This window comes from Canis lupus, chromosome 8, assembly GCF_011100685.1.
Source record: "Canis lupus familiaris isolate Mischka breed German Shepherd chromosome 8, alternate assembly UU_Cfam_GSD_1.0, whole genome shotgun sequence".
Taxonomy (NCBI): Eukaryota; Metazoa; Chordata; class Mammalia; order Carnivora; family Canidae; genus Canis; species Canis lupus.
The window spans coordinates 62817815-62845659 of NC_049229.1; the positions used below are offsets into that span (position 1 = coordinate 62817815).

The window sequence follows — 27845 nt, forward strand, 5'->3', positions numbered from 1 at the left end:
AGAGATGCTAATTCATTATATATAATAGATGCCTCAGAGTACTACAGGCTTAATCTACTTGTAGAACTCCTGCTGAGAAAAACCAAATAGCCAGATATTTACAATACTTTGATAAGTGGCATGTACCATCTCACTAGTGATAAAATTATAAGAAAGTTTTAAAATTAGTAATAACTTAGTAAAAATCTGTGAAATATGCTGAGTATTAAGTTTAATCAATAGAATTATAAAACTGAAATGTGTTCTGAAGACTATCATTTAGCAGCTAATATTTATTGAATGCTAACTTTGTATCAGGTGCCAGTCAGATCACTTAACATACATCATTTCCTTTAATTCTCACAATCCTACTTCAAGGGTTACTATTCTTATTTTATAGACAAAACAGAAGCTTAGAAAGGGTGATTTGCTCTGAGGTCAAGCACATTAAAAATTGGTAGTGAAGGATTCAAATCCAGTTTGTCTGGTTCCAGAGCCTGAACTGAGCTTCTAAACTTCATAGTATAAAATTCCTCTCCAAGTGACCGAATATTCTTCTTCCCAGAGAAATGGGGTAAAAATTATGCTGCAGGTATGGTCTGTTATAAACACTAATATGAACAGTATTATGGTCATGGGGGGAAACATAAGGCCTACATAAGGCCTACAATCAAAAATCAAAACACCAAATAACCTAAACTCTGTATTTTGAATAATGAAACAGAGAACCATGTGTATATTAAGGGAATATACATACAGTTTTTACAGTAACCAAAACTACGGTAATACAAGGAGTGTTGTTTTATATCTTTAAATGTACTCAAAAAATATAATTTCTAGCTAAATCATAAAAAAATATTTAAACTCATGTAACATAAAAATAATTTTAGATCAAGTATTACCTAAGATCCAAGAGCAGGCTCACAATTTTACTTTTCATTTTAATTTTCATTACTTTCATTTCATTCAACAAAAACAACAAACTCCCAAAGAAGTGTATTAAGGGATGTTTTCCTGTTTTTTAAAAACAGGAAAAGTGTATACAATACACTTTGGTTTCTTAGTATTTAAACATGTCAAAAAACAAAGCCAATTTGAGAAAATAGATGTTATTACACCTTTTAGGGAACGTTGCAACCTTCAAACTTTCTGATGAATTTGGTTTTACAGAAATAAAATAGTGGTAGGTCAAGCTGCTAGGTTATTTTGATAACATTATTTTCCTATAGTCTGACATCAAAATAGACTACTATCATCAATGTAATGATTCTTGTTTTAAATAAAAATATTTTAACAACACTTTGTGGTAACAAAACTAAATTAGTACTATCACTAGAAATATCATGGTAAAATAAGATTTTATTTTTTTTAAGATTTTAAAAATTTATTTATTCATGAGAGACACACACACACAAAGAGAGAGAGAGAGAGAAAGAGAGAGAGAGACGCAGAGACACAGGCAGAGGGAGAAGCAGGCTCCATGCAGGGAGCCCTACGTGGGACTCGATCCCAGGTCCCCAGGATGAGGCCCCGCGCTGAAGGCGGCACTAAACCGCTGAGCCACCAGGGCTGCCCCTAAAATAAGATTTTAAAAGATCCTTTATGTAAACCTTTTCAACCTTTTCTACTCAGGTTTATCAATAACTTCTGTATAATTCCTCTCATGAAATTAATTATTGCAATTTAGCTGGGGCTTTTATTTCTCAAAGTCCTATTAATTTGTTGGTTGAGCCATACAACACACATTTTTATTTTCAAGTTAGAAAAATGTAGCTTTCATGATTCCTTATTTCATTAAATTCCTGTCTTTTGCCATAGACATTAACATTTTCTTTTAATTATATTTATTTTTTTAAAGATTTATTTATTCATGAGAGACAGAGAGAGAGAGGCAGAGACATAGGCAGAGGGAGAAGCAGGCTCCCCATAGGGAGCCCAACAGTGGGACTTGATCCTGGATCCCGGGATTACACCCTGAACCGAAGGTAGATGCTCAACTGCTGAGCCACCCAGGCATCCCAACATTTTCTTTTAATTGGCAACTTCTAATGTTCTTTTAGGAAATACTCATTGGCTAAATTTCTTAAGTAATTTCATGTCATATAGCTTGTTTTCTTTTAACATATGGCCACAGAAAGCAAAGAGTGCATTCTTTCAAGACCACAAATTCCCTTTGCTCTGTGTGGAAGGTCTCTTTCCAGCTCTGATAAGTTAAGATTCTAATGTTTACCAATAGATACATAATTCTTTTGATGTTATCTTCATGTATTTATTTGCCTGTAGCCCCAGAAATGTGCTTTCATAACCTAAAAGTTTTAGTTTAGATTAAATAAAGAAGGCTCGAGTCTAGCACTGACCTTGCCTTACCCACTGGAGGCTGTTGGTTAATGTAAAATTAAGCTTGAAAAGAAGATACATAATGCCTAAAAATTTAAATCAGAAACTGCCTAATTCTTTGGTTCAAATAAACTGTATCCAAATGTGACTATTTTCATTTTTGGAAGGAATTTTCATTCTCTTTCTAAACATTTAAACATCAGTAAGTTACAGAGTATAAAAATGACAACCTAAGTTATCCCAGGAGTCATAAAATCAAGAATAACCATGATATCTGGGAAACGAGGCTAGTTCAAAGCTTGAGTGCAGACAGTGCAGGTGGTAGTTAGATATCCCATACCTACTGTCTTACATTAGAGAATTAAGAGTCTCTCATCTCATCTATTGCTCTTAGCAGTTTTGAATGCTTGGTTTTAGTACTAAATGAACACACATATTAATACTGACTTTCAATTGTTTCTCAGATTTCATAACTACAGATTCAAAATAACAACCTGGCACATCCCAAACAGCCAAATCATGGAACCTACTGGCTGTGTTTTGAATTTGGAAAACAATTATGTAATTCTAGGAATCAAAATTAAAAGCCAGAATTTCATACCTTGTGCAAGCATGTTAAATTCCAAGAACAGTGCTATGTGGTAAAGTTCCATGGCTTCTTCTGCCCTGGTCATGTTTGGCTTCCCTGCGACGAGAGCCTGAACCTCACTGAGACTCCCCACAGAGGGGCTACAGTGCAAGACGGAAAGGTCCACCATATCAGTATACATACAGTGTAATATAACTTTCGCATATTTTTTTGGTATAATAGACTCATCTAATATAATTCTTGTGGGAGTCCTCAAAGTTCGGTCTGTGATTTCTTCACCAGTCCGTATCCTCCTTTGTAATAAATTCCGAAAAAATGGGGACCGTGCTGAAATAATAGCCTTGTGAGCTTTGAGCTCTTCATCTAAACAGTTCTGATTTCCACCAAAAGCTTCAACCAGTTCAGAGTCTGAAGAAAAACTAAGGACAACATCATAATAACACATGTAATCAAAAAGTCCACGCATATCTACATCAAGGGAATTTGGTGTTCCAAATTCTTCACTAAGCTGAACGAGGATATCAACATTTTGAAACCTTGAGTCCTCCATTCCGAACTCTCCTGTATAAAGGTAGTGTAGCAAAGCAGAAAACATGGGCATGTCTATACCAGCTGTATTGATGTCCATAATGATCTCTGCCCCATACTCCGGTGAGGAAGAAAGCAGTGTTTTAAAAAACGGACACCTTGCTGCCAAAATGGCACGATGAACAGGAAAACAAGTTTCTTGAAATATTAAGTCTACATCGGTACAATACTTGTACTCATAAAGATCGGCCATATCTTTCTGCAATGTCCGAGCTTCTGGTCTAGCCAAACTGGCTTGTAGAGAAAGCTCCTTTAAGGCTGAAGTTCCCTCATATTCCTCCACTAAAGCATTAACATCTCTAACATCCCACCCAGAGAGGAGTTCTCGCATCTGCTTGGCATGATCGGCAGACCTATTAGATTTTCGACGCTTGATAAACTTCTTTTTGAGGGTGGCAAGGCCAGAGGTTCTCTTTTTTTTGTCTTGTGGTTTCTCATGGCCATGGTCAAGGCTATATAATTTTGATTCACAACCATAGCCTTGCTGAGAGTAGGATGATGTCCCTAAGAAGGAAATCAAACAAATGAAAATGTTTGTTCTCAACATTTATTTTCAATGTCACTTTAACACATATTTTATGCTAAAATTTTTATAAACAGACATTCCTGAACCATTCAAATAAAACTGACTTTTATTTCTATAAATTTCAAATAATTCCCTTCTATATTAAATAAGAAATAGAGACTGACAGTTTATTCTTTAGTTGACAAAATGCTTTTGGTTCTCTGGCTATCAAAAACCAGATACTAACAGATTTTAATCATGGATCTTTAGGAAATGAGAGTTAAGCAGATCTGTAAATTAAGAATACTATTTGTATATAATTGTGACTTTTTTTTTTAACTAGCAGTGGTTTGTACTAGAGAAAATAAATGGACCAGGACATAAGGATGTCCTGTATTTCACTATTTTTACACCAATGGAGATTGCCAGTTTTCCGAGGGCAATGGCAATTATGGTTAAGACACCGAAGAAAAGATCAATGGTGCTATAGCAGCTTGGTCAGAATAAAAATCATACAAGCCAGATTTACATTTGTTTCGGAAAAAATCTGGATGTTGCAGAATTATTATCTATAATAACTTTTTCACAGTTTCATCCAGAAAGGCCACTGAAAACAAATTCTATTTATAATATTCACAAAAGCAAGTGAAATTAGAAAAACGGAAACAGTTACCTATAAAAGTCTGTTGGGCTTGAGAATTTCCCCCTACCCTCGGGGAACATGAATGAGGATAGTTAGATGCATTAGCACCCATTTTCTTCAGTCACTCAGGCATTCCATCTGCTGGTTCTTCAGAGTGTAATCCCAGAGGCCTTTACGAACTTTCAACCCTGGATCCAGCAGCCTCTTTTCATCCATTTCTTGATATGAAACAAAAATAATTTTATTCATTTTTTCAAATGTATTTCAAATTACACAGTTAAAAAAAAAAAGCAGGCTACTGAAAACTGCTTTTATTTGCAAATGACAGGCTGTCAAATTCACATGTAAAAATTTCAGAAAATGTAAACAAATAGTTAAGCTTGAATTATGAATCAGTGTTAGCTGCAATTTTGAACCATAAAATGTACCAATTACATACTTTCTAAGGCAGGATAAAGTAACAAATCAGACTAATTTAAATATATAATTATGGAAAGAGTATTTCAAATTACAGGGAAAAGTATTTAGAGGACTAAAATTTTTTTCAATTTTTTTCTTACTTCTTAGAGGCAACTGCCAGTCATTATAATCTAACATTCTAAGCAATTTATATACATTAAAGAGGTTGATATTAGAGGTTATCCTCTTCGTGAACCCCTGAAATTAAAATATGGCTTTCTATTACCTGATATTAGACTTAACACAGACAAAGCAGTACCAGTAAGAGACAATTTGAACAATTATAGAGTAAATTCCATACCATGGAACCTTAACTATCAGAACTACCAGCAAAAGATATATGCACAAAAACAAAACACTCTAAGATTAGAGAACAGGGTTAATAGGACATATATTGGTATTGGTATAGCATCAGGACATACAAAGTTTATCTGACTAAAAAGGATAATGGTTTTAAGAGAAAACACAATTCAAAATCTATTATTGGAATTATTATGAAACCAATCAGGACATAATCTAGTCTCAAAATGAAGGAAGAAATGATTTAACAAATAGAGTTAAACACACACAAGCAAAATCACAAAAAAATCTGCTAGAAACAGAAGTGTGTCAAGATTCTTGAAATTTTTAATCTCTGTTACTGATACAGCATAACCATAGGAATTCAAGTTTAAGAAAATCACTGTTAACATCTGTGCTTCCTTCAACTTTTCCACTATAAATATGAAAATTTAAGCATAGAATGATCTACCTATAGTGTTCAAGACTGGGAAACATTCTACAAAGTGGGTATTATGCAAAGTGGAGGTAAGTGTATGATCCAATCAAATCATACATTCACACAAACAAATTTCCTAGTTGAAATTCACCTACCTACCAAGGAAAACACAGCATGTCATTCAACTTTTTACTCTGGGTGCCTGCTACTGAAGTCAGAAAGGCTATGAGTAGACAGAGATGTGACAGTGCATTCTATAAGAAATAACCAGCAAGGAACCCAAAGAGTTTAATGTATTATTTTTGTAAACATTAAATTGTCAAAATTATTTCTTCTACCAAAGTCAGTTTTTTTTTTAAAGTCTGATGCTTAGTGTAAGTAAATACAGTTTTTTATTCTTAAATATTAGAAATGTAAAAAAAAAAAGCTGCTTTTTGGGGTAATTTTGAACACTGTCAAAAAAATTTATCATTATAGTTAATATTGTCAATTCTTGTAAAACAGAAATTAAATCTGCCTGTGTTAATTTCAGTTCAAACTTAAACAGTAAGTCTAATAAATCTTAGTTTTCAAATTGAGCTTCTTAAAAGTTTTAAGGTTCTATCAGGTACGTTTAGTAGTTCTTTAGAAGAAACTAGGGTCCTGGAAGCCAAGTTTGTGGCTTCATTTACAAGTCAAATCCTTTTATCACTGAAAATTTGTAGTTAAAAACAGCACAGAGAATTCTTTCTCAAATTTATTTGAGATTAAGAAAATATATTAAGAAAATATTTTAAGAAATTAAGAAAAATGCAGAACAAAAAATTATGTAAAATAAAAGCCTTTTACTAAAATGAGAGAAAAAAGGATTAAAAAGATGAGCTTTGAACCTGGGTAAAAAGTGCTGGTAAAGTGTCCCTCCTATGGTAGGTCTCTTTTCATTTCCTTCTTTACTCCTTCTTAAAGTTACATTTATTTTGTTTGCTTTTTAATTCTTTTGGGTGGGGGGGGGGTGCAAACAGGGGGAAGGAGAAAGAATCTCCAACAGATTCCACACTGAGTGTGGAGCCTGACTTTGGGCTCCATCTCCCAACTCAGATCATGGCCTGAACTGAAATTGAGTAGGACACTTAACCAACTGAGCCAACCAGGTGGTTTGCTTTTTAATTTTTAAGGACTACAGAGTAAACTCACTAACATCGCACAAAATATGTGGCTGAAACAAACAAATATGGCGTCACGCTTCCAGATTAAGAATAATCAGTGTCTACAGTAATGGACAGAGTTCCTACTCTCACTTTGTCACACTGTGACAAAGTATGCACATACATCTAGAATTATTTTCGTCTGAGAATTCTGCAAGGTTTATAGGGACACAAAATGGTTACCCTGGTCTGTTTGAAATTTAAATCATGTCAAAAACACCTTTTTTCTTTTTTCTTTCTTCTTTTTTAAAAAAGCTCAATTTTATAAGTATAATTATAAATTCTAAAGCAACCATACAAAACATCATCAACCCCACTGGAGACATAAGACCATATAGCAAGCATTAGGGAAGTCATGAGCTGAGATAAGGATGTTTGGCTAACTGCCACTGTCATTAGCACCACAGGGACAGCTGGGGTCTCACTCTGGTGAGGTGACTTGAAACAAAAATGTTCTGGGGACTTTGGGACAGAGTCTCTTTCTAGCAGCTCCTAGTCATTGGGAATTCCCTTCAAGATGAACTGATTTGGACAACATGCATATTTCCTACTGGAGCTCTTATACTAAAATAAACATACGTCTTGGAAAGACTTAGTGGGAGAGATTTCTTAGGATTAGATATAACTCTTAAATCCACCTTGTGTCCCTAGTTTCAAATCTTGGAAGTAATCCTGACTGTACAGTTATACTACTAAAACCGTATTTCTCAAAATTCTCAGGGAACAATTTTATTTATTAAGTAACCAAACCCCTATACCATATGGAACATAGCGTTAAGCTATTTAGTTCTTAATCTAACCCACTGCCTTTAAATGCTGGAAATAAGTCACAGCTAAATCTCTCCAAGGATGTTTTCATTCTAGGCAAGCAACGTCGGTTTCTTATATAAATCAGGATGAAATCCAATCTTTGGATGATATGGCAGGGAAAGAAAGGAAAAGAGGGCTCAGGATGCAAATGGCCCTAGAAAGCTGATAAATGGTGATTTAGAATCACCATTCTATGAGAGATCCCTCTGTTAATATGACCAATCTCAATCAAATGATCTAACTGGCTTAAAACAAGTTTCAGTGATTATAGCAGATTCCCCCCCAAATGAGGGGGTGGGGGAGAAATGATACCAAAGGCAACAGAATTAACAATCCCATGGAAATATTTTTAGAAAAAACAAAACAAAATAAAACAAAACATCAACCTCTCTGCCTTTCAAAAAACCCTTAGACCAACATTTCCAAAGTTTACCCAAGGTCCGGAAAATGCAGGATTAAACAAAAACTGATAGGTCTCTTTACTCCAGAATGTTTTAGCATCTTTATTTATTTTTATTTTTTTTTTTTGTTTTAGCATCTTTAAAGTGCTAAGGTGTATTGTGAACCTCCAAGAGGAAGTATTTGGCATAATCTAAGGGAGCCCCTTTGCCCCACAGAGCATTAAAGGAATGTGCTTATATGATACACTTTGGAAAACCTTAATCTTTGCCATAAAAACACTTTTTATTGTTTTACTCAGTAGAGAGAACAATCGACATCAAGCGTCCTGGGATAGTGTAATCTTGTCACTAATGTATCACGTACACGGGATAAGTCACATTTAACTTCTATGAATCCTAAAACTGAGATGTATGGGTCTCAGCATCTGTAAAATAAAAAGTTGACATAGAGTTCCTAAAATTCAATGAAGTTGTATGACTTACTGGTTTGGAAAATGAGGATGGGGAAGGGAGTAATTTTTATATTAAATGTTAGTGTATAGGGGGTGGGGAGGCAATTGGATTTTGCGTTTTAAACACGTTTTCTTCCTAGACTGATTATTAACTATGGTTAATAGAAAGATAGGAATGTGGGGCACATATAAATATAAAAAACAATTCATAATGAAAGAGAAATGCAAACCTATGGTAATCCTTCAGCCCTGTCAAATCTAAGGTGATCACATAACATACCATCACACCAGGATGCTTGAGAGTGAAAAGGGGGTACAAATCAGACAAGATGCCAGAACATGATAGCCTGGGTCTAGTGGGGCCAAGTGGTTTGAATGGACACCCCTACAGACAAGTCTCACACTTCCAGAGCTAGAAATAAGGCAAAGTTTAAAAAGAAAAAAAATTCCTAAGTTAGAAGTGTAAGACTTTTTATGTCCACCTCATTCCCCAAGCATGTTTTACCCAATATAACAACTCATATTTATTGAAGTTTTATTCTTTAAAAAAAAAAAAAAAAAAAAAATATATATATATATATATATATATATATATATTTTTTTTTTTATTCATGAGAGACAGAGAGAGAGAGAGGCAGAGACACAGGCAGAGGGAGAAGCAGGCTCCATGCAGGGAGCCCCATGTGGTACTTGACCCCGGGACTCCAGGATTACTCCCTGGGCCAAAGGTAGGTGCTAAACTACTGAGCCACCCAGGGATCCCCTTATTGGGATTTTAATACATGCCAGACTCTGTTCTTAGAGCTTCACATATACTAACATCTCCCAGTAACTTTTACTGATGAGGCTGAGAAGTTAGTAACTTGCCCAAGGTCTCAGAGATACTAAGTGAAAGAGCCAGGATTACTTTGTAAATCTTCAATTCTATCTTCTATCCTTGGATACATTTTAAGAACAAAACAAAAGGCAACTGTGAACAGTTAAGTGAGAAGCAGAGTCAGCAATAGACCCTTGCTGTTTGAAGATCTCTTCAAAATGGTGAGACCAGATTGGAAGGGAGTTCAGAAAGCCATGAACTAGGCTCATATGTGTCCTCTGGGGCCATCTAATACAGAGGCAGAGGATCTCCACCCAGCACCACAAACCTCAGTCATTCCAATAACAGAAAACAAGTGTTTATAGCAGCAACTTATTAAACAAAAGCAAAACTATGTTTCATTAAACATATTTATTAAGGCAGAGATGCCAGAGTTATGGAGCTGGAAAGGGCCTTCAATTTTCTTTTGGTCAACCTTGTTTTTGAAAGTGAACTATAACCTCACAGAATGAGAGAAAATATTTGCATGCTATATATTTGATAAGAGATTAATATCCAGAATGCATAGAGAATTCCTACAACTCAATACCCCCCCCCCCCAAAAAAAAAACCCAAAACAAACCCATTAAAAAATGGGAAAGGGTCTTAAATAGATATTTCGTCAAAGAAGATACATGGATCACCAAATAAGCACATGAAAACATATCACTAATTATTAGGGAAATGCAAATCATTAAACCACAATGAGATATCACCTCACTCCTATTAGGAGTGATATTTTATTGATATTATCAATAAAAAACAGAAGACAAGTGTTGGCAAGGAGAAATTGGAACTTTTGTGTATACTTCGTGAGAACAAACGTATGTTATGGAAATGGCCACTGTGAAAAACAGTTTGAAAAATTCCTCAAAAAATTAAATTGGATTTACCATATGATATAGCAGTTTCACTTCTGGCTATATACTCAAAAGAAATGAAAGCAGGGGACATGTCCACCCATGTTCATAGTAGCATTATGCTAAAATGTGGAAGCAACCCAAAAGTCCAACAACAAATGGATGAATAAGCAAAATGGGGTGTATATACATGGAATATTATTCAGCAGATGAATAAGCAAAGTGTAGTATGTACGTAAAATGGAGTATTATTCAGCCTTAAATTAAAGGAAATTCTGATCTAGGCTTCAACACAGAAGAACCTTGAGGACATTATGAGAAGTGAAGTAAGACAGTTACAAAATAACTAATATTCTATGATTCCTTTTATATAAGACACTCAGAGGGCAGCCCTGGTGGCTCGGCGGTTTAGCGCCGCCTTCAGTCCGGGGCATGATCCTTCGGGCTCCCTACGTGAAGCCTGCTTCTCCCTCTGCCTGTGTGTCTCTGCCTCTCTTTCTCTCGGTGTCTCTTTATGAATAAATAAATAAAATCTTAAAAAAAAGAGACAGTAATCAAAATCATAGAGACATAAGCAGAATGATAGCTGTCAGGGGCTGGAAGGAGGGAGAGTGTAGGGAGTCAGTGTTTAATGGGTAGAGTTTCAGCTGGGAAAGATAAAAGAGCTTTGGAGATGGATGGTGGTGACAGTTATACAATACAAATATACGTGATACCACTGAACTGTACAGTTAAAATAGGATGGCAAATTTTATACATATATGTATTATACAGTCTACAATTTAAAAAAGAATTATAAACATTGCCATCAAAAAACTATTGTCATCAAAAAACATTCACTTTTGAAGTTTATGGTTAAGGTTCAAAACTGACTTATCTAAGGAAATTCCTTTTCCAGATAAAGTAAAACAGATTAATTATTACTATATTTCTCTTCAAGCATCAGAGAATTCATTTGAAAAAAAATTAGATAGGAAAAATCTTTTCATTTCAGGACTGTTTCACTGTATCAACCATTAATAAAATATACACAAATATTCCTAGGTCATGGCCAGTAGGCACATGAGAAAATGCTCCACATCACTTGTCATCAGGAAAATACAAATCAAAACCACAATGCAATATCACACAGTGAGAATGGCTAAATTTAACAAGACAGGAAACAACAAATGGCGAACATGTGGAGAAAGGGGAACCCTCTTACACTATTGGGAATGCAAACTGGTGCAGCCACTCTGGAAAACAGTGTGTGGGTTCCTCAAGAAGTCACAAATAGAGTTATCCTACAACCCAGCAACTGGACTATTTGGGGTATTTAAGCCAAAGATATAGATGTAGTGAAACGACAGGACATTCACACTCCAATGTTCATGGCAGCAATGTCTACAATAGCCAAACTGTGGAGGAGCCAAGATGTCCTTAGATGAATGGATAAAAAAGATACACACACACACACACATACACACACACTGGAATGTTACTCAGCCATCAGAAAGGATGAATACTTACCATTCATATCAACGTGGATGGAACTGGACAGTTATGCTGAGTGAGATAAGTCAATTGGAGAAAGACAATTATCATATGGTTTCACTCATATGTGGATTATAAGAAATAGTGAAAGGTGAAAGGGACCATAAGGGAAGGAAGGGAAACTGAGTGAGGAAAAATTAGAGAGGAAGACAAACTATGAGAGACTCCTGATTCTGGGAAACAAGCGGAGGTTTGCTGAAGGGGAGGTGGGTGGGGGGATGGGGTAACTGGGTAACAAGGCATTAGGAGAGCACATGATGTCATAAGCACTGGATGTTACACTATATGCTTGCATATTGAATTTAAATTAAAAAAAGGAAAAAATATTTCAATGTCAAATGAAATAAACAATATTTCATAAAATTATATTTGCCAGAAATAATGTATTATACTTTAACTAACTTTTATATTTAGAAAATATTATTTGTGGGGATCCCTGGGTGGCTCAGTGGTTTAGCGCCTGGTTTTGGCCCAGGGCGCGATCCTGGAGTCCCAGGATCGAGTCCCACATCGGGCTCCCAGCATGGAGCCTGCTTCTCCCTCTGCCTGTATCTCTGCCTCTCTCTTTCTATGTCTATCATGAATAAATAAATAAAATCTTAAAAAAAAATAATAAAAAAATATTATTTGTATTTATTTACACATTTCTGATTTTAAATATCATACAAGTTTTCAAAAATATACCAAAGGTAATAGTATACTGAGCCCCCAAACCTGTATCACTCAGATCCCAGAATTATCAAAATTGTTTTGGCTTACATTTAAATCCTTAAATTTGATATGTAAAGTTTATTGCTAGAATTTAAATGTCTGTTATCAGCTTCTTATAGAAATAAAAATCTGACTAAATATATGTATGATTACAATTATCGTAACTATTAACTACTATAAGCCAACCATTCTTAAGCAGTGTGCCTGCATTAATCCTTTAATTTCTTCATTCATGTGAGGTGTGGGTCTATTATTATTTCCCCCTTGCATAAGGAAAAACTGGGAGGTTAGGAAAATGAGGCATGGAAGGCTTAGTTACTTCCTCAATGTCACAGAACTGGTAAGTTCCAGAAATGGGCTTGACATTCAGGCTTTTTATCTATGAACAATGTTATCTTTGCAAAAATTTCCCCCCAAACGTTTGAAGGAAAAATTTCCAGAGCAGACAAATATAGTTCCATTCCAGAAATGGGAAGTGAGTACACACCTGACAGTATTACTTTTGGCACTTAAAAGGATCTCTCATATAAAGCAAAAAAAATGACTTAACTGAAAGGGTAGCTTATAAAATCAGAGCAAAAGTGCCTTTCTGAATATTTACATTAGACTGCATGTTCTTTGATGGCAGGACAACACTTGTTTATGCCTGATCAACCATTCATCCACCCATCCAATTCTGAGCACCTGACATGTGCAAGGCACTTTGATAGGCCTGGGAATATAGCAGTGGTTATATATTGAGTAGGAGGATTCCTCATGAAATTAAAAGAAAGGCTACTATTTTGGCTTCCTAGTTTAGAGTCAGACCTTCAAGAATTAACAGGAGTGCACCAAGTAAAAAAGGAAAGGGCATTCAACGTAGATAAAAAAAAAGGATGAATAAGTGGGAGTAACTCCAGTCCCAGTCAGTGTCCCACCCCAGCCCCACACCTCAATTATCTGGCTAATACTGCAGCATAATTACATTTCCACTGAACTGTATGCTTCCCAACGGTATGTGCTCAGCAGCTTTATCTTTTTTACCATCTACCAAAGAACACAAAGATGATACATTTGACAAATAAATGTTAGCTATTATCACTAACATTGATAAATAATGTGTCTAAGGCCTTAAGGAGTATATATGTTAAAGTACATGGGTAGGAGTTGGATAAAAAAGCTTCAAATTCCACACTGAAGTGTTGAGTCTTTATTCAGAACACAATGGGGGAACTACTGGAACAAAGAAAAAAAATAGTAGGAAAGAAGCACACTTAGTATTTGTATTAAAAGACTACTAGATGGTCTGAAGGCAGAAGATACTCGATGCAGGAAGACTTATTAGAGGATTCTTGCTATAGTCCAGGAAAGAGTAAATAAGGACCTAGCCTTCCTAATCCCTAAAATGAGGACACTATCAACGTGCTTCACGTTAAGAATTAAATAAGATAATATGGACTGACAGTGGAAAGCAGAAGTAGCCCATCATAAGGGTTTTCATGACGGGCCTGGCCTGGTCTTGTGCCAGGTCTGACCTGGCCTGAATTCTCATTCTACATCTTAGAGATGTTGAGGTATCCTGAAATACTCAGTGTCTCGACATTTAAAGCTGAGGCCAATTCCTAGAAAGAGGTGGATAAAGGACCCATGTGGCTGCAGAGTGAAGATGTGAATAAGCCTCTTACTCTGTATCCTTTACTTCAGGGCTCACATTCAAAATGCTTCATCTAGGGATCCCTGAGTGGCTTAGCGGTTTAGCGCCTGCCTTTGGCCCAGGGCGTGATCCTGGAGTCCTGGGATCAAATCCCACATCAGGCTCCCTGCATGGAGCCTGCTTCTCCCTCTGCCTATGTCTCTGCCTCTCTCTGTGTCTCTCATGAATAAATAAAATCTTAAAAAAACAAACAAACAAAATGCTTCATCTAGACCTAAAACCTCAGAATAAAAGCCTCCTGAAGTAATTGGTGGAAAAATGGGTAATAGGGCTGAAAAGGTTTGGAAGCCTGACTCTCAGCTCCTGGGCTTTTGCTTATTCCCCTTGTCTGTGCCTCTGGCAGTGGTGACTGAGACCTGATGGGGCAGCCTGAGCCAGAGTAGTAACATCCACAGCAACCAGAGCAGGAGCTGCGTGGCCCCAGCCATCCTTGACACCCAAGCCTTTGCTGCCTTCTCCTAGTAGCTATATCCCCAGACTGATGTACCTCTCAAAGGAATGGGAAAATTTTTCTCCAACAGCTAGGAACAAGGGCCTGTAACCCAAAGGTGGAAATGATTACGAGGCCCTCTAAGACAGATTACAGAACTGCCCAATCAACTGTATTATAAGATAATGGTGCAATTTGGTACTTTTGTGTTCATGACAGGGAGACTAGTTTTGAGCTAAGTATACAATATTTGGGTGAATAAATAAAATCACAATTTTAATCAGGGACAACTGTTTTTACTGTTGGCTTAATGGTGTATTAAAAAGCAGTCTGGGTAGTTCAGCGGTTTAGCGCCGCCTTTGGACCAGGGCGTGATCCTGGAGACCCAGGATTGAGTCCCACATCAGGCTCCCTGCACGGAGCCTGCTTCTCCCTCTGCCTGTGTCTCTGCCTCTCTGTGTGTGTGTGTCTCTCATGAATAAATAAATAAAATCTTAAAAAAAAAAATCTGAATCTAGATTTGAGTTTATAAAGGAAGTACACAGAGAAATAGAACTGAAACCAGACAATATATTTGAAGCAACTGAATTTAAAGAAAAACACGGAATTTCTCATAAATTCCATTCAAAGCCAATATCTCACATTTTCTGAAAACGAACTTATGAAAATTTTAAACAAACAAAAAATACAAGACGTATTTCTTGTTGATGAGTTTCTGTGGGCTCCAGCAGTAGGGCTGGAGAGATAGGAAAACATGCTGAGTGAGCCCGACAGTAAGCTATGGGACTTTGGCTCCACATGGAAAAAAGCAGAATACAGAACAAAACAGAAACGTGAGGCCAAATACTCAAAGGTATCCTCATCCAAGGCAGTCTTCTTAAAGGCATCAAATTCTAAAGTACTAGATCATCAAGGGAATAGTCACGTGAATGGTCCCACAAATTATTCAAGTTGTTATAAATTGGAAGATAATAACAGTTTATAAGTTAGAGAGAATTCTGTACTAAAATTTTATTTTTCCTCACACGGCTCAGACTAAGAGAGTACATATATATAGAAGAAAACCCTATTATTTTAAATTTTCAGTGAAAAGGGATAGCAAGCTATCTATAATGGGACATTAGCCTTAATGAGGGCCTCTCCATTCTGAACCTTACAGAAACTTTGTTGGCATGACGAATGAAGAGTGTTCCTCCTAAGTATCTTCCGAAGTCTATAGAAAGAATCTTGTATGGAGGTGGCAGTAGAAGAAGTGGGTTTGATGATGAACAAGTTTTGAGAAATGTCAGTTATGAAGGACCTTTAGCAGAGACACAAAAAAACGCCTCTTAGGTAAAACGAGAAGTAGAAAGTTAGACAAAACTCTTACTCTCATAATGTTTAGTAGAGACTTTCTTGGAACTGTGATAAAAATTTTTCCTATCTCTTTCCTCAACCCCATGGCTCATCCTGTGCCACCCGCTTGCTGTAATAGAAACACAGGAAGAGGATATTGCAGTCCAGATATATAAAACTGAAACATATATTCTAGGTCCAGTTTCTGCATGTTAAAACACTATTTCGCATTTGCTTAAGATATCTATACTAAAAAATTAAGATAATCCTTATTATAAAACATAGCACAAAACTGGTGAGGGGATAAATGGAAAGGAAAAAGGGAATGATCATGTCTCTACCTTGCATGACCGGGTGGTTAGCAATGCTATAAATGAAGAAGAAACACAGGACATGTAATTTATGGGTGAACTGGGAGTAATAAGGATAACAGGTTTGGGGTTCCAGAGAGACATACCAAGGAAGAAGTAATGCAAACAGAGCAGATGTAAAGGAAGAAGTCTGAAAACAAGAGCTTCCTAATACTAATATTTTCAACTCTAGAGGTAACACTCAAATACATACTACAATATGGCATTCTTTGGAGATTGGCAATTCATTTACTCCCTTTTTAAAAAAAGATTTGAGAGAGAAAGAGAATGTGTAGGGGAGAGGGGCAAAGGGAGAAGGAGAGAATCTCAAGCAGACTCCCCACTGAATGCAGAGCCTGATACAGCACTCTATCTCATGACCCTGAGATCATGACCCAAGCCAAAATCAAGAGTCGGATGTTAAACTGACTGAGCCACCCAGGCACTCCATAATTCATTTATTTCTGACTGGGGATATGATTTATAAAGGTCCTATCGATGTTCACAAAGATAGAGCATCTAAGAAGTGACAGGTTTTTTTTAAACTCTACACCCAATGTGGGGTTTCTACTCATACCCTCATGATCAAGAGTCACATGCTCTACCAACTGAGTCAGCCAGGTGCCCTGACACTGTTCATTTTTTGAGGCCTAAGGCCATTTTGGGCATAACAGCATTATTGCATAGTGCCTGGTGAAACAATGGTGATACTGAAGTTCTCTTCCAATCCTTAGCATGTCTGAGTCCATGTGTTCTCCTAATACTATCTGTGTAATAGTCATATATGCTATCACTAAGATATATTGGATATTTTTTAAAAAGATTTTATTCATTTATTCATAGACACACAGAGAGAGAGAGATGGGCAGAGATACAGGCTTTAGAAGAAGCAGGCACCAAAAAAAAAAAAAAAAAAAAAAAAAAAAAAAAAAAAAAAAAAAGAAGAAGAAGCAGGCACCATGCAGGTAGCCTAACGTGGGACTCGATCCAGGGTCTCCAGGATCACACCCTGGGCTGCAGGCGGCGCTAAACTGCTGTGCCACCGGGGCTGCCTGATATACTGGATATTAAAACATTTTATTAACTAAGATTTTTAGACATCACTTCTTGAAACACATTCTCTTTATCAGTCTCATTTCTACCTTCTCTGAACAAAGATAATACCTTTCGGGTTCACTGTGCCAAGAAAATTATACCTTAGAGGAAGAGGATATGTCTTCCATGTGGTAATCATTATTGGAATGAATGTCTTGTCAGCAGTAATATTTTGCCAGCATCTTTCACCTCACAAATGAATAGATATATATTTTCTAGAATCATTAACAGAATATACAAATAAATTTCCCTAACATTTTTCCATCTTAAGTTTTCCCTTACTTTTCTTTCTAATAAGATATCTTAAACCTACCCATTTCTTTAGATGAGTACTAGATACCGGTTGAGATACACAGGTCTTCATTTGACTTCTGATTTCGTCTTTTTACATTTCCTGCCCCTACCTCAGGGCCTGCTATTCCCTATGCCTAGAAAACTTTCCCACAAAGTCCTCAAATGGTTCGTGTCCTCATTTTTTTTTTTTAATTTACTTATTCATGAGAAACACAGAGAGAGAGAGAGAGAGAGGGAGAGAGGCAGAGACACAGGCAGAGGGAAAAGCAGGCTCCATGCAGGGAGCCCGATGTGGGACTCAATCCCAGATCTCCAGAATCACGTCCTGGGCCAAAGGCAGGCACCAAACCACTGAGCCACCCAGGGATCCCCTCATGTCCTCATTTTATTCAGATCTTTGCTCAAGTGTCATGCCCTCAAAGAGACTTTCCCTAATCATCGTCTAAAAAATAACATGCCATCTCAGCCCATCATTCTCTATCCCCTTTCTTCAGCTTATTTTTCTCTACATCACTTTGCAGCACTTGAAACTATATACTTATTTTTTGCTAATAGCCTCACACTAAGCTCCAGGAAAGCCAGGATTTCATTTAGTCAACATTAAATTCTCAGCACATAGAACAATGCCTGACAAATATGAAGTATTGAGTTAAAAACTGCTGAATGAAATCAGTTTTTTAAAAATAAAAGACGTGTTTGTAATTATTCTTCAAGCTTTTCAATCCAAAAACTGTCTCTCAGATCCAATGGATATAATCTAAGCCTCATAGAAGACTGTGATTTAAAAACTGTACTAGTATTTGGGAGGGAAAACCCCCCAACATTTCCCCTGAATTATAGGATATATACACAGCCTTAAATATGACATTCTTGGGATGTTTCAAAATACACAATTATTTTAAAAACCCATACTTATTCCTCAAAAAATTAAACACAGAATTACCATATGATCTAGCAATTCCACTTCTGGCTATTAAAAAAATGAAAACAGGGACTCAAACAGCTATTTGTATACCCATCTTCACAGCAACATTATTCACAATAGCCAAAAGGTGGAGCCAAATTAACTGTCCATTGACAAATAATCGGATGAACAAAATGATACATAAGATACAATGGAATATTACTCAGCCTTTAAAAGGGAGGAAATTCTGATACCTGCTACAATATGCATAAACCTTGACATTATGTTAAGTAAAATAAGCCAGTCAACGAAGAACAAATTGTATGATCCTATTTTATTTATTTATTTTTAAAAATTTTATTTATTCGAGAGGGGGTTGGCAAAGACACAGGGAGAGGGAGAAGCAGGCCCATGCAGGGAGCCCAATGTGGGACTTGATCCCGGGACCCCAGGATCCTGTCCTGGGCCAAAGGCAGGTGCTAAACTGCTGAGCCACCCAGGGATCCCTGATCCTATTTTATATGAGGTACTCAGAGTAGTCAAAATCATAGAGACAGAAGGTAGAATGGTGGTCACCAGGGGCTGAGGAGTTAGTATTTAATGGTTAGTTTCATTTGGGAAAGAAAAAAAGTTCTGGAGATTGATGGTGGTGATGTTGGCACAACAATGTGAATATACTTAAAGCCACAGAACTATACACTTAAAGCTAGTTAAAATGGTAAATATGTTACTTATATAATACATATATATATATATTAATTTATATGTATTTTTAACCATAATTTTTAAAAAGTCGAAAAATCTCCATTGAAACAAAAACAATGTCTTGCCTTTCCTTATATTCTTTTAATAACTATAGTGGGAGTATTTTATAAGAGGACCATACAGTTTACAAAGTGCTTTTCACACAGCAATTCATTTTATTCTCACATTACAGGATAGGCTTCATTCTCTGACTGATGAATGAGGCAGGGAAGGCAGAAAGGTGAAGTGACTTATCCAAAGTAAAATATATTGTAAAATGACAAAGCCAAAACTAGATCCTAGGCATTCTGATCTCTAACCTACTGTTTTTGTCTCAATAAGAAAGCATCTCAAGTCTTCAGTCCCGTATCAACCTTTCCAAGGAGAACAGCCATGTCTTCTTTAAGCTTCTCTATATCTACTGCATACAATTCTTGCTACTCAAGTCTTAAATTGTTAGTTTCTACTTTATCACTCAATGAAGGTTAAGGGACAATCTTAAATTAATTTCAGTGTTCTGCAGTGTTGGTGAACACTAAAAGTTTTTGGATTGTGGATTATACTCCATAAACATCAACCCTCCCTAGTGTCTATGCTTCTATTTTCAATCCTTCCTATTGTTTTTTTCTTCTTTGCAGAAGATACTTTTGCAACTTCTGTACTAAAGAAAAAAATTTATACAAGTAGAAGAGAATAGTAAAACAATCTCATTCCATCACCAAGTTTCAATAATTACCAATCTGTGGCAGTCTTGTATCACTATATCCCAACTCATTCTCTACGCAATCCCTCTGGATTATTTGAAACAAATTCCAGATAGCATATATTATTCCACTTGTAAATATATCTTTATACATCTCTAAGAGAAAAGATACAAGGACAACTGTAGTACCATTATTACATCTAAAGTAATGAATAGTAATTCCATAATATGAACTTCCCACTCAGTGTTCACATTTCTCCAACTAGGTTATTTCTTCTTAGTTTGACTCAGGATCCAAATAAGGTCTATACATTGTGACTGCATGACTATGTTTCTTAAATAGGTTCCTTCACTCACTCATTCTTTTTCCCCCTCTTGCCATTTTGTTGTTGTTGTTGTTGAAAAAAATCAGATTATCTAGAGTTTCCAGGTGTGGATTTTGCCAAATGCATCACCATGATATAGTTTAGTATGTTCCTCTGGATCTGTATTTACTGTAATTGATAGAACTAGTGACTTGATCAGATTCAGGATCATTTTTATACTTCTTAAAGCTTATTTTCTCAAGACTACTCCACAGGTGGTGGTGTGTAATTCCAACAATAGGTACAAAATGTCTACTTCTCTGTCTGTGATATTAACAATTACCAATGATCACCAACTAGGGTCATTAATTAATGAGGAGTTGCAACATGGTGATATTCTATCATCCCTTCTTTGTTCATTAGCTGGAAAACTTCTGAAAGAGAAATTAATCAACTATTCAGTTTTCTGATACATACTTTGTGTAGAAGAAGCAGAATAATCAATGATTCCTTACCTTTATTTACTAATTTTCAAAGCAATGAACTTCCCAGTATTTTCTAAAGATCATCAGCAGCAAGATTAAAGGAGATTTATGGATCTAAATATATTTGATGGGTTTCAATCCTTTGCAGTTATCCTTATTGAGGCTCAAATTATCCCATATTTGGACACTGGAAACTTATTCAAATTGCTTCCTGGGACCTTATGACACATCCTACTGGTCTCTTGTAGCTTCTTTGCTTTCTGGGGTTACATCTCATTCCAGACATATCTTTTATTTTCTTGCTTTAGACCTGGAATCAACCATCTCTTTATTATTAAAAAATATTTTACTTATTGGGATGCCTAGATGGCTAAGTTATTAAGCTTTGCTTTTGGCTCAGGGCCGAGGTTCCCTCGGGGCCTAAGGTTCAGGAATTGAGTCCTGTATTGGGCTCCCTGAGGGGAGCCTGCTTCTCCCTCTGCCTGTGTCTCTGCCTCTCTCTCTCTGTGTCTCTCATGAATAAATAAATAAAACTCTTAAAAAAAAAAAAAGATTTTACTTATTTATTTGAGGAGCTAGCATGAGCTGGGGGAGGAGCAGAGGGACAGGGACAAGCAAGCTCCTTGCTGAGCAGGGAACCTGAGGCAGGGCTTGATCCCAGGACCTTGAGATCATGACATGACCTAAGCTCAAGGCAGATGCTTAACCAATTGAGTTGAGGCGCCCCTCAACCATCTCTTTAAAGAAGCTCTAATTTCTTTCAGTGGGAAATGGTATTTAGAAACCACAATCTGAGTGCTAGGGGAGCTAAGTGCCTTTTTAGTACATAGAGACAGGTAATTTTATGCACATATATCTATATAAGCACATACATAGATCCAAACATATATAGGAGTTTATATTGATGCTTCTAACTCAAATTCAGATTTATAAGACTTTTACTTAATCTCATCAATCTTTCTTCTGTTTCTCCTTTTTTACATGTCAAAGTTGCCTACACAACTGTTCATTGACTAATCAGCTGAGAATTAAAATGTCAGTACTATCTACCATCAACAATATGATAAAATCATTTTATGTTTATTTTTTGCAATTCTTTCTACCCTTAGGATACTATCCAACTCAAGATATCCTACAATTACCTACAAATGCATGTGAGTCACTTGAGTAGTTTATTCTTTTTTTTTTTTTTTGAGTAGTTTAGTCTGTGTGATTATATCACTAACTAGAAGAACATTTGATAAGTTTTATGTTACTTTTGATTTTTAGGCATTTCATTTTTAATTTAACTATTACATAATTCTGTAAAATATTTAGTTGGGTTTAAAGTCAAAACCACAGGGGTGCCTGAGTAGCTCAATGGTTGAGCATCTGCCTTTGGCTAATTAAATACATTTGGCTTAGGTCGTGATCCTGGGATCCTGGGGTCCTAGGATTGAGTCCCTCATCAGGCTCCTGGTAGGGAACCTGCTTCTCCCTCTGTCTGTGTCTCTGCCTTTCTTTCTGTGTCACTCGTGAATAAATAAATCTTAAAAAAAAAAAAGTCAAAACCACAAAACACAATATATTCAAAGACTAGATGCTCTCCCTGTCTACTCTAACTCCCTGCTCCATAGGTAACTTCATTAATACTTTTTTCCACCCACAAATGTAAGAGTTCTAGGTCAGACTTGAAAACACTCTAAAAAAAACAGGTCCTTGCAACCTTCAAATTACTCTTGATGACCCTAATATTCCTCTGCCCATAATCTTGGGACCAGAGGCAGCCCCGGTGGCCCAGTGGTTTGGCGCTGCCTTCAGCCTGGGGTGTGATCCTGGAGAACCAGGATCGAGTCCCACATCAGGCTCCCTGCATGGAGCCTGCTTCTCGCCCTCTGCCTGTGTCTCTGCCTCTCTTTGTCTGTCATGAATAAATAAAATCTTTTAAAAAAATAATCTTGGGACCAGATGAGCATATAAAAGTCACCTTTACTAACACTTCCATACAATACCCCAAATTCCCTCTTTTTTGTCTACTATCCACTGGCTCTCTACTAGGAGCAATAATGAAATTATCTAGTAACTTCCTTCTCCTGTCTACTCCAGCATCTAATTTTATTTTATTCCTTTATCTTTTAAAAAATTTTATTTGAATTCAATTAATTAACATATATTATTAGTTTCAAAGGTAGAGATCAGTGATTCATCAGTCTTATATAATATCCAGTACTCATTACATCATGTGCCCTCCTTAATGTCCATCACCTAGTTACTCCGTCTCCCCACTCCTCTATCCTCCAGCAACCCTTGGTTTATTTCCTATGATTAAGAGTCTCTTATGGTTTGTCTCCTTCTCTGATTTTGTCTTGTTTTATTTTTTCCTCTTTCCTTATGATCTTCTGTTTTCCTTCTTAAATTCCACACATGAGTAAGATCACATAATTATCTTTCTCTGATCGACTTATTTCACTTAGCATAATAACCATAATACCCTCTAGTTCCATCTACATTATTGCAAATGGTAAGATTTCATTCTTTGATGGCGGAGTAGTATTCTATTTTGTGTGTGTATACACACACACACACACACACACCACTCCAGCATCTGATTTTATTTATTTTTAAAGATTTTATTTATTTATTCATGAGACACACACACACACACACACACACACACAGAGGCAGGGACATAGGCAAAGGGAAAAGCAGGTTCCCCACGGGGAGCCCAAAGTGGGACTTGATCCCAGGATCACGACCTAAGCCAAAGGCAGACACTCAACCACTGAGCCACCCAGGTGCCCCAGCATCTAATTTTAAATAATATATTTTTTACTTACAGTTAAACCAATGAGGTAATCAGTGAGTTTATTCTACTTTTTACATATTCTCCCTACATTCTGGTTAAATAAACTTTATCAACAATTAAACTACTGAGTGTTACATACTATACTGTCTTTTGATCTTAGTTCCACCATTAACAAATTAAATATATTGAATGTCCATTACCAGTTTAAATGTATTATTCAGAATACAGGGTCATAATCTCTTATCAGGCAGAAATCTCTAGAGCTGGATATGTTCTTTAATTTAGACCTTTCTTCCTCTTTCTTAAGAAAGTAATGAGGTATGTGAATTATTTACTGTATAGTATGTAAACATGCCCAGTTAGTTTTAGCATAGTACCCCATAATCAAACAAATTAATATTTCACAGTATATTAAATATTTAAACTAATCTATGTTAATTTTATTTTTTAAAAAAGATTTATTTATTTATTCATTCAGAGAGAGCAAGAGAGAGGCAGAGGGAGAAGCAGGCCCCATGCTGGAAGCCTGATGTGGGACTCGATCCCGGGTCTCCAGGATCACACCCCAGGCTGCAGAAGGAGCTAAACCGCTGCGCCACCGGGGCTGCCCTCTATGTTAGTTTAGATCAGGTTTCATTGCCAAATGAATCCAGGTCATATCAGTGTTTGCCATCAAATGAGTCTCCCTAAAAAATGGTTTTCAGAACTTTTGGAAATTCAAATTATAAATAAAAGAGTGTGGACCTATAGTTAGTAGCTAACATGATCATCTATTAAAAATAGTTATTTTGGGAGTGCCTGGGTGGCTCAGTCAGTTGAACCTCTGCCTTCGGCATGGGTCATGAATCTAGGGTCCTGGAATCAATTCCAGCGTCAGGCTCCCTGCTCAGCAAGGAGTCTGCTTCTCCCTTTCCTGCTGCCCTCCCCCCCACAGCTCTTGTTCAGGCATGCAAGTTCTTTCTCTGGCTCTGCTCTTTCTCAGATAAATAAAATATTTTTTTAAAAAAATGATACTTCCCGGGCAGCCCTGGTGGCTCAGCGGTTTAGCGCCGCCTTTCAGCCCAGGGCGTGATCCTGGAGACCCGGGATTAAGTCCTGTGTCGGGCTCCCTGCATGGAGCCTGCTTCTCCCTCTGCCTGTGTCTCTCATGAATAAATAAATATTTTTTTTAAAATGGTACTTCCCCTAACCAACCATCACCTAAAAAGTCAAGTCAGAAAACATTTTTATTTTTATTAAATGAAAAATTTAATGACATACATATTAATTCAGGTGTTCAACATAGTGAGTTGACAATTCTGTACATTACCCAATGTTCACCATGGTAAGTGTAGTTACCATGAAGATATCTTTTAAAATGGCATTTTTCTATAAAATTCCAGGGTATTACTGTACATGGAGATTACGTGCTAGAGTTTTGCTTAGGAGAATCTTATTAAGCCCATGTGGGCTTTTTCTAATATAACCTATTGTAATTCAAAACAGCTGTCAGTTCCTGCTGATACTTTTATTTCCTATTAAAAATGCATTCTTAAAAGAATATAAAAGTACATCACATTCCACTAATCTATGCAACATTCTTTTAAGTGTAACCATTAAAAATTTTAAACTAGAAACTGAGAGAAAAAAATGCAGAGATGAGGAGATGAGCCTGGTTCTTAGAACTTTGGCTCTACTAGAGAGTCATAGTTTGACTTTGGGGGTGGGGGTATTTGAGTTTTGTTTTTTTTTAAATATTTTATTTATTTATTCATGAGAGACACAGAGAGAGAGAGAGAGAGAGAGAGAGAGAGAGAGAGAGAGAGGCAGAGACATAGGCAGAGGGAGAAGCAGGCTCTATGCAGGGAGCCCCACGTGGGACTCGATCCCAGAACTCCAGGATCACTCCCTGAGCCGAAGGCAGACACTTAACCGCTGAGCCATCCAGGTGTCCCAGTATTTGAGTTTTTGATAACAAAACAAAACTATATATTTAGTGTTCTCTTAGAATTTCTAGTTGTGAAATACTTTTTTTTTTTTTTTTTTAAGATTTTATTTATTTACTCATGAGAGACACAGAGAAAGTCAGAGACACAGGCAGAGGGAGAAGCAGGCTCCATGCAGGGAACCCAATGCAGGACTCGATCCTGGGTCCCCAGGATCACACCCTGGGCCAAAGGCGGCGCTAAACCACTGAGCCACCCGGGCTGCCCCCAGTTATGAAATACTTCTTAAATAAAATGGCTATTTTAAAAAAAATGGCTACTTTATAAATGTATATCTCACATGGTCTAAAATTTGTTATCTCTTAGCTGTTTAAGTGATTTAAAGATAATCTCTGAGGAGTCATGAACCACCTAGGAATAGTCACAATGGAAATCTCACAGATCATCATTCAATTAAGAATACTAAACCAGCCCCAGTGGCCCAGCGGTTTAGCACCCCTTTCAGCCTGGGGTGTGATCCTGGAGGCCCGGGATTGAGTCCCACGTCAGGCTCCCTGCATGGAGCCTGCTTCTCCCTCTGCCTGTGTCTCTGCCTCTCTCTCTCTCTCTCTCTCTCTCTCTCTGTGTGTTTGTCATGAATAAATAAATGAAATCTTAAAAAAAAAACAAACACTAAACCAGTAAAAGAATCATTAAAAGAGATATTCAATTATTAGAAATAATTTTTAAGCATAGCTACAGTAGCTTATCCATGGATTCACTTTCCAAAGCGTATCATCAGAAGGTAAACACCAGCTTAATGCTGCATCATAATGCCTATGTCCCTCACCTCACTTCATCTCATCACACAGGCATTTTTATCATCTCATATCATCACTAGGGTGAGTACAATAGAATAAGATATATCAAAGGAGGGAGGGACCACATTCACATAACTTTCATTACAGTATATTGTTAAAATTGTTCTATTATTGTTGTTGACCAGTTCTTGGCCTTTTGGCTAAGATCAAGTATATTATTGTTCATCTCTTAGTGTGCCTAATTTATAAATTAAATATCATCCCAGGTATGTATATATAAGAAAAAATTTAATATATGTATGGTTATATGTAGGGTTCTATCTACACTTTTAGGCATCCACCAAGGGTCTAGGAACATATCCCCTGTGGACAAGGGTGGGGATGGCTACTGTAACTACAAATTACTATGTTGAAGTTTAATTTATTTGACTCAAGCCAACAAATGGTGAAGTATACTGAGACAGGAATCTTAACTCTCCTTTCCCATCTTTCCTCTTCTGTTAGACTTCATTGTGGGAGCATGCGACAAAACTATGACTTTGTAATTAAGGCTATAATGAGATCTCTCTGTCGTAAGCTATTACTAACATTTGCTACAATTCATCTAGTTCTGCCACAAAGCTTTTTTTTTTTTTTTTTTGCTTACCAGAAAATTCTCATGTAGTCTCAAGCAAGTAAGAAATATTTTGGGAAAGTCTGAAGACAAGAATAAGTAGGTCTTATGAACCATATTATGGAATTTTTCTTTAAAGAACAATTCACAAATAAATCCCAGATAAAACAGACCTGAATATGCTTTCAAAATACAGGGGAAAAATACATATATTATACTTCAAGTTAGTTCTGGCATTCAAGTCTCGGAAGGAAGGAAGGAAGGAAGGAAGGAAGGAAGGAAGGAAGGAAGGAAGGAAGGAAGGAAGGAAACTGCACAGTAACAACACAATTCATTATTGCTCCTTCCAAGGCTCTGACACTAGTAAGATTTTTCATAAATTTAAGGGACTGTGGTCAGAAGAAACTGTCAAACTTTTTATCTAAGTGAACATTTTTAGAAAATAATTAAGGGCAAGCAAAGAACACTTTGTATATCTAGTCTAATTGATTTCTCCATTTCTCTTTAAAGACAATGACATACCTCATGTTTATTTAAAAATTGTTTACAAAAACCCTTTTTCATGCTTCTATTTTATCCAAAAACTCATTGCTGAGTATCTATAATGTAGCAGATACTACGCTCCATCCAGTAGGCTTTGGCTCAAAGTAAACAGAGTTAAGTGCAGGAGTCAGACATATAAGCAAGTGATTACAGTACAGTGCAATAGAGCTCGAAGTGGGCCAAAGAAGTAAGGGAGTGAGTGTATGAGTGAGTACT

At 36.6% G+C, this 27845-nt stretch overlaps 1 protein-coding gene across 6 annotated transcripts in view; it reads right to left on the reverse strand.

Annotated features, from left to right (window-relative positions):
• The window catches only part of BTBD7 (BTB domain containing 7), a 109468-nt gene that overhangs the window by 49452 nt on the left and 32171 nt on the right, over nucleotides 1-27845 (reverse strand). For 5 of the 6 annotated variants that reach the window (XM_038545584.1, XM_038545583.1, XM_038545585.1 and 2 more), the window contains 2 exons: nucleotides 4672-4859; nucleotides 2918-3997 (listed from right to left, as the gene is read on the reverse strand). In XM_038545584.1, the coding sequence (XP_038401512.1) occupies nucleotides 2918-3997; nucleotides 4672-4753 (1162 nt within the window). In that variant the 5' untranslated portion in view covers nucleotides 4754-4859. Of the gene's footprint in view, nucleotides 1-2917; nucleotides 3998-4671; nucleotides 4860-11890; nucleotides 11911-27845 lie in introns of those variants that run through there. The other variant, XM_038545586.1, reaches the window with a different exon arrangement.